This window comes from Myxocyprinus asiaticus, chromosome 24, assembly GCF_019703515.2.
Source record: "Myxocyprinus asiaticus isolate MX2 ecotype Aquarium Trade chromosome 24, UBuf_Myxa_2, whole genome shotgun sequence".
Classification (NCBI taxonomy): Eukaryota; Metazoa; Chordata; class Actinopteri; order Cypriniformes; family Catostomidae; genus Myxocyprinus; species Myxocyprinus asiaticus.
Genome location: NC_059367.1, coordinates 42,591,389 through 42,599,944, shown reverse-complemented (window position 1 = coordinate 42,599,944; position 8,556 = coordinate 42,591,389). Strand labels below are relative to the sequence as shown.

Sequence of the window (8,556 nt, the reverse complement as noted above, 5' to 3'; positions counted from 1 at the left end):
TAGCCCCTCATCACAGGCGATTCTTGAGATTTGCCTTCGAGAGTACTGCATAACAGTTCAAAGTCCTTCCCTTAGGCTTGTCCCTAGCTCCTCCACTGAGGGTGAGCTGCATCCATGTTCTCAATGACCTCGATGAGTGGTTGCTTTTAGCGCAGTCAGAGGCACAAGAATGCGAGCACAAGGACCTGCTGCAAGTGCATTTGGAGTGTTTGGGCCACAGTCAATTGGGCGAAGAATGTGTTGGTGCCCAGTCATCAAGTTTCCTTCCTTGGAATGAAACTTTACTTGGTGATCATGTCAGTGCATCTGACCGACGAACACAGTGAACGCTTTGCCACTGAAACACATTCAACGAGCCTTGGGATTGATGTCACCGCTGCCACCGTCACCCCATTGAGCTTATGAGGCCTCGCAAGTGCTGGGTCAACTAAAGAGTCCCTCTTCATTCTTATCGACACGGCCGCTTATATCTTGTAGTGAAGCGGTGCTGTCTAGCCATGCTAGCTATTTGGAAAACGGCTGCATTTTATCAGGAAGGCGTTGCGCTTAGCAACGTGGCCAGATGCAAGGTTGTAACAATGAACTCATCCAACATGAGCTGGGGAGCCCTGTGTGATGGTTATCCAGCCTCCGGCACCTGGACAGGTGCACATTTGGCGTAGCAGGTAAATCACCTGGAACGGCTTGCCTAGATCTTAGAGCTTTTAGGTCAGTTGAGCAGGGATTTTACGTACTGATCCGAATGGACAACACAGTGGTTGTGGCATACATAAACCACCAGGGGGCAACCGGTCACACCCAGTGTTGAACCTGGCTTTCCAAGTTATTCTCTAGTACAAGAAGCTTCTCCTGTCAGTACGTGAGACGCATGTCCCCAGTTGCCTGAACTGCGGTGCAGACTTGCTCTCGCATCAGGTGATCAGCCAAGAGGAATGGAGACTTCATCCTCAGACAGTTCAAAGGATTTGTGAGGTATTTGGGGAAGCCAAAGTGGAACTGTTTGCCTCCCCAGAGACCACGCACTGTCTTCATGACGCGACAGGGCTTGGACGCCATACCTCGTAAATGGCCAGCGAAACACATATGTCATGGAGTGACCTTGATGTGAGAGCAAGTCTGCACAGCAGTTCAGGTGGCCAGGGAAGTTCACTGCATGTATCGATATGAAATAAGCCTCGCTCCAGAGAAGAATCCGGCATGCCGGTCAAAGGGTTCGTACAGCTTTTTAAAAGTGACATTTTTCTGCAGCACTTTCAAGTTACTTAATCTTTTTCAAGCACCTCGAAGCTTTAAATGTTATTGTAGCAGGGTGAGCAAGAGACAGACACAGTGGGTGTGGCGTCAAGCCTCAGAGAGGCATTTATTGGAAATAATAATAAACGTAAAATGTCCAAAAGGGGTAATAAAGTGTACAAGGGGGAATAGTGTTCATAATAAAGGGGGAATCTGGCATCCTCGCGGTGAACGGAGCTCCGTGAAAGGGCTGGGTAGTGTCCATAGGAAAGCCCAGGCACAGGCTGGGTCAGTTGGTTGCTCACACTCCCTTCCAAAGTCTACAGCGCGAGGGGCGGCGGCATCCCATGTGATTTTTTTTTTGTTTTTTATTTTTAATAAATTTGCAAATATTTCAAACAAACTTCTTTCACGTTGTCATTATGGGGTATTATTTGTAGAATTTTGAGGAAAATAATGAATTTAATCCATTTTGGAATAAGGCTGTAACATAACAAAATGTGGAAAAAGTGAAGCGCTGTGAATACTTTCCGGATGCACTGTATATATACACTACCGGTCAAAAGTTTTGAAACACTTACTCATTCTTTATTATAATTTGTTTTCACATTTTAGAATAATAGTAAAATCATTAAAACTATGGAATAACATCAATGGAACTATGAGAATTATGTTGTGACTAAACAAAATCCAAAATAAATCAAAATTTTGTTATATTTTAGCATCTTCAGAGTAGTCACCCTTTGCCTAGAATTTGCAGACATGTACTCTTGACATTTTCTCAACCAACTTCTTGAGGTATCACACTGGGATGTTTTTAAACAGTATTGAAGGAGTTCCCATCTATGTTGGGCACTTATTAGCTGCTTTTCTTTATTATTCGGTCCAAGTCATCAATTTCAAAAACTTTTTTTTTTAAATAAAATTTTAGATTTATAATGAAATAAATTAATATGGTGGCACAATTATATTTTTGTCTTCAAAACTAATTTCAAACATTTAAGCATACACCTTCAGATCAAAAGATTTTTAAGATCATGAGAAACATTTCAGTCAAGTGTTTCAAAACTTTTGACTGGTAGTGTGTGTGTATATATATATATATATATATATATATATATATATATATATATATATATATATATATATATATATACACACACACTGGTGGCCAAAAGTTTGGAATAATGTACAGATTTTGATGTTTCAGATGGAAATTGGTACTTTAATTCACCAAAGTGGCATTCAACTGATCACAAAGTATAGTCAGGGCATTACTGATGTAAAAAAACAGCACCATCACTATTTGAAAAAAGTCATATTTGATCAAGTCATATTTTGATCCAACACCTTATCCTTGAGTAATCATGCTAAATTGATCATTTGGTACTAGAAAATCACTTGCCATTATACCAAACAGAGTTGAAAGCTATTTGGTTCGTTAAATGAAGCTTAACATTGTCTTTGTGTTTGTTTTTGAGTTGCCACAGTATGCAATAGACAGGCATGTCTTAAGGTCAATATTAGGTCAAAAATGGCAAAAAAGAAACAGCTTTCTCAAGAAACTCATCAGTCAATCATTGTTTTGAGGAATTAAGGCTATACAATGCTTGAAATTGCCAAACAAACTGAAGATTTCATACAAAGGTGTACACTACAGTCTTCAAAGACAAAGGACAACTGGCCTTAACAAGGACAGAAAGAGATGTGGACGGCCAGATGTACAACTAAACGAGGATAAGTACATCAGAGTCTCTAGTTTGAGAAATAGACACCTCACATGTCCTCAGCTGACAGCTTCATTGAATTCTACCCGCTCAACACCAGTTTCATGTACAACAGTAAAGAGAAGACTCAGGGGTGCAGGCCTTATGGGAAGAATTGCAAAGAAAAAGCCACTTTTGAAACAGAAAAACTAAAAGAAAAGGTTAGAGTGGGCAAAGAAACACAGACATTGGACAACAGATAATTGGAAAAGAGTGTTATGGATCTTAACCCCATTGAGCTTTTGTGGGATCAGCTAGACTGTAAGGTGCGTGAGAAGTGCCCGACAAGACAGCCACATCTATGGCAAGTGCTACAGGAAGTGTGGGGTGAAATGTCACCTGAGAATCTGGACAAACTGACAGCTAGAATGCCAAGGATCTGCAAAGCTGTCATTGCTGCACGCGGAAGACTTTTTGATGAGAACTCTTTGAAGTAGTTTAAGTAGTTAACATTTTTTTCAAATTCTAATAGTAATTTTTCACATTATTAATGCCCTGACTATACATTGTGATCGGCTGAATGCCACTTTGGTGAATAAAAGTACCAATTTCTTTCCATAAGAGCAAAATCTGTACATTATTCCAAACCTTTGGCCACCAGTGTCTGTATGTATATATATATATATACCGATCAGTCACAACATTAAAACCACCTGCCTAATATTGTGTAGGTCCCCCTCGTGCTGCCAAAACAGTGCCAACCCGCATCTCAGAATAGCATTCTGAGATGCTAATCTTCTCACCACAATTGTACAGAGTGGTTATCTGAGTTACCGTAGACTTTGTCAGTTCAAACCAGTCTGGCCATTCTCTGTTGACCTCTCTCATCAACAAGGTGTTTCCATCCACAGAACTGCCACTCACTGGATGTTTTTTTTGTTTTTGGCACCATTCTGAGTAAATTTTAGAGACTGTTGTGTGTGAAAATCCCAGGAGATCAGCAGTTACACAAATACTCAAACCAGCCCATCTAACACCAACAATCATGTCACGGTCCAAATCACTGAGATCACATTTTTTCCCCATTCTAATGGCTGATGTGAACATATTAACTGAAGCTCCTGACCCGTACCTGCATGATTTGATGCACTGCACTGCTGTCACATGATTGGCTGATTAGATAATCGCATGGATGATTGTTGGTGCCAGATGGGCTGGTTTGAGTATTTCTGTAACTGCTGATTTTTATGGTAAACTAACGGTACATTTGTATTTTTTGCATAGTTTTTTTCAATGTTCCACACTGTCTGGTGATTACCAGAATGTTTTGAATTACGTGAAAATAAGTGATTTTGTAACATTGTAAGAAAAGCACACTACACACTAATAGTAAACCAAACTCAGAGTCAGAACACTACAGATATGGATGGAGTTTGTGTGGTCTGTTCGCTGTTTGCGAGCCGCTGAGACAGTTGAAAACACAGTGGCTGTGCTTAGATAATCTTAATCCAGACTAAAAGTCAATTTATTTAATGAAATTAGCCTTTTGTGGGTTTTAATAAATCACACTGTGCCTTATCACGATTTCAAATGTAACTGTACAAGACAGTACACTTTTTTCAACTGGGCTTAGAGCGTATTTCACAAATGAAGCAAGGAGTTGTAACATCAGTAACAAATTTTCTTAAAAGATGAATTTTTTAAGATGGTGTCATTTTCCTCACAAAACATACAGCACTGATCAGACTAAAATCAGTAAATCATACCAGTAAATCATTTTTGATTTTCTTTTACATGAACATTAACCAATGTAACAACAATGACATATTTAAATGAACCATGTGAAAACATTATAGTTAAAATGTAAATTAATAACTTTTTCAACATGGTGGGAAAATCACTAAAAGCACATTTGAGAAGCCTCTTCTTCCTCTGAACTTTGACCTTGGAAATTCTTTTCCACAATTTTTGAATTTTCAAAATACAAGTTTGTAACACTGATTACACTAATGATATGAGATCAAGAGACCAACTCAAAATTTAAAGTGTTTTTTTTTTTTTTTTTTTTTTTTTGCCTTTTTTGTGGCTTTTTTGCACATTTGTTAGACCTTGCACTAATGTGAGTAAAAAATAAACAGATAATTAACTGTTATAGAAGTGCTGTATCAGATGAAGGGAACAAGGTTTTTTTTTTTTTTTCAGACAGTTGACAAATTCAAAAATATTTTCTAAAATTCTAACTGTATAAAACAATAAAGAGTCGAACCATTTCATATTATTTAATAAAAGGTTAGGTTATAGAATGATGCCTTTTAAATGGGGTTTCTTGACTATTTGAAAGTAAAGGGACATGTTTTTCAGCATATTTTGTAAATGGCCCAAATAATGAAGACCTAATTATGAGTCTCTAATAAGTTGTATTATTAGAGATTTTAAGTGTGTCACTTTAACCTAGATTTGTGCTTTGTGTGTGTGTGTGTGTGTGTGTGTGTGTGTGTGTGTGTGTGTGTGTGTTTTAAGAAAAGGAGGGGCGAGTCTAAATTTTTTGCAGTTATCAACATACTGCCACAAAGGCTTTTATTGAACTCGGAATATTCCTTAAAATTTGGATAGAAAGAAAAGTAGATAATAAATAAATAAATAAATAATAATAATAACAATAGTAATTTGATAATTGTATATTACTTTTTACATATATATATATATAAACATTAACATTTGTAGGTGTCTTATTTGCATATCTAAATTGTTACCGGAAGTCCCCAATCTGTCCTCTTATTCTGTAATAAAAGCGCAAAACGTCCAGATTCACCGCGATTAATGTTCGATGCATACGCGGTGTAAACTACATAATCATAACTGAATTCATCAAATAACAGACATTTTCGATAAAAATATCCAGATTCCTCAAGACGTTTTTTGCAGCTATTGAAATTGAACTGTGACTTTTATTTTGACAAGCGAATGATTTGATGTGAGATCAATGTTGCTGTTATCACACCCAATAAACTGACATATGATCAGCTTTACTGCTCACTGAAAAGTGTGTCCGCGCTCAATATAGATATATATATATATATATATATAAATGTGAACACAGAAGAAGAAGAAGGTAAATAAACATATTCATTCGTCATCTGTCACTGTGGTTTAGCTCAGGCCTGCTGTTGTTTACGATATCTAACAGAAATAATACACTCATATTTACGGGCCTTTTGCTTACAACAGAGGAACATTTCACTGTTATCTGTTCAATGGAAAAATGAATAAACACTAAGTTGCATGATATTTAGCATCTGATACAAGTATCACTTGACGAAACATCGTTAAATGTAACTGTAAGGATATTTAATCTGTCACATAATAGTTTATATGAATGTGTGTTTGAGTGATGGAAAGTGTTTTAGAATAACCACAGAATCAGCTGAGCTCATGGCCTCATTAGAGGACACATGTGAGGTGAAGGAGGGCTTCTTATGCCCACTCTGTCTGAAAGATCTCCAGTCTTTCTACCAGCTGCAGGAGCACTATGAGGAGGAACACTCCGGAGACAACAGACATGTTACTGGACAGCTGAAAAGTGAGAAAACACACTGTACTGAACTTGACCACAACATGACAATTAATACAGATCTGCACCATAAATAGAGGTAAAGGCTGTTTACACAAATACGTACTTCAAGTATAAAAATGCAGCATTGCAGTGAGGTCAGATTAGAGCAGCAACTTATTTCTTTAGTAATATTTAACTCTGAATGGGCAATTATGGCTGGCTGAATGTACATCATCACTCTAATTACACGGCAATTATAAATAAATATATTTTTTTCTCTCTCCCCTTTTCTCCCCAATTTGGAATGCCCGATTCCCAATGCGCTCTAAGTCCTCGTGGTGGCGTAGTGACTCGCCTCAGTCTCAGTCAGGACGAATCTCAGTTGCCTCCGTGTCTGAGACCGTCAATCCACGAATCTTATCACGTGGCTTGTTGAGCGCGTTACCGCGGAGACCTAGCATGTGTGGAGGCTTCACGCTATTCTCCACAGCATCCATGCACAACTCACCACGCCCCACCGAGAGCAAACCACATTATAGCGACCATGAGACGGTTACCCCATGTGACTCTACCCTCCCTAGCAACCGGGCCAATTAGGTTGCTTAGGAGAGCTGGCTAGAGTCACTCAGCATGCCCTGGATTTGAACTCACAACTCCAGGGGTGGTTTTAAAAATTGTACTTCTGTTGAACTCCAAGCCTTCCTGTTGTGTTTAATTACTACGTAGGCTGGACTACATTGCATAATTCCTGCTTGAATTCAAATCCACTTGCCTATAACAACATTTTGTCAGAAAATCGTTTTGTACTCTCATCTTAGAATGTCTATTTGGCATTGCTTTGAAATGTGCCAAAAGCTTGTATAAGTCCAGAAAAAAAATTGTTTACATTTTTTTTTTTTTTTTCACTGTCTGAGTCTTCATGTTGTACTTACAATAATGTAGGCCATTCTTCACTGCATAATTCCTGCTTCAGTTTAGAACTTTTTAGCTGTAGCAGTATTTTCTCAGCAAGCGTTATGTACTCTCAGCTTAGAATGTCTCTCTGGCATTAGGCTGACTTGCCGATTATGTGGCACAGTGGTTAGTGCTTTTGACTGCTATTCCAAAGAATGTGAGTTCGACTTCACCAAAGGATGGTTTTGTACTTTGGTTGACCTTTGAGTCTTCATGTTTTGCGTACTATAATGTAGTCCTTACTTTACTGCGTAATTCCTGCTTCAATTCAAACTAATTTGATGTACCAAAAACATTTTATCAGCAACAGTTTCTTACTTTTAATTTTGAATGCAAATACTAAGATGACTGTGATGACGACTGTGCTTAGGTGTGCTTATTCACAGCTTGATATGTCCCCTTGGTGGATGTTCACCTTGTGGCACCTTGGTGGGGTGGATTGTATTTCTATAAACTTTTCAAAAATTACGACATTTCCACCACAGCAAACAATTTTTCCCTTAACACACACACACACATTTTATATATATATATATATATATATATATATATATATATATATATATATATATATATATATATATATATATGTACACACACAGTTGAAGTCAGAAGTTTACATACACTTAGGCTGAAGTCATTAAAAAACATTTTTTAACCACCCCACAGATTTCATATTAGCAAACTATAGTTTTGGCAAGTAATTTAGGACATCTACTTTGTGCATGACATGCATAATTTTTCCAACAATTGTTTACAGACAGATTATTTCACATTTAATTGACTATATCACAATTCCAGTTGGTCAGAAGTTTACATACACTAAGTTAACTGTGCCTTTAAGCAGCTTGGAAAATTCCAGAAAATGATGTCAAGCATTTAGACAATTAGCTTCTGGTAGGAGGTATACTGAATTGGAGGTGTACCTGTACCTTTAAGGCCTACCTTCAAACTCCATGCCTCTTTGCTTGACATCAAAGGGAAAATCAAAAGAAATCAGCCAAGACCTCTGAAAAAATATTGTGGACCTCCACAAGTCTGGTTCATCCTTGGGAGCAATTTCCAAATGTCTGAAGGTACCACGTTCATCTGTACAAACAATAGTACACA

At 37.8% G+C, this 8,556-nt stretch overlaps 1 protein-coding gene across 2 annotated transcripts in view; it reads left to right on the top strand.

Moving 5' to 3' along the window:
* Nucleotides 1-5,937: 5,937 nt before the first annotated feature.
* Nucleotides 5,938-8,556, top strand: part of LOC127415177 (rabenosyn-5-like) — a 47,527-nt gene continuing 44,908 nt past the window's right edge. Inside the window, exons 1-2 of one of the 2 annotated variants that reach the window (XM_051653798.1) lie at nt 5,938-6,051; nt 6,329-6,519. In XM_051653798.1, the coding sequence (XP_051509758.1) occupies nt 6,372-6,519 (148 nt within the window). In that variant the 5' untranslated portion in view covers nt 5,938-6,051; nt 6,329-6,371. The remainder of the gene's footprint in view (nt 6,052-6,328; nt 6,520-8,556) is intronic. The other variant, XM_051653799.1, reaches the window with a different exon arrangement.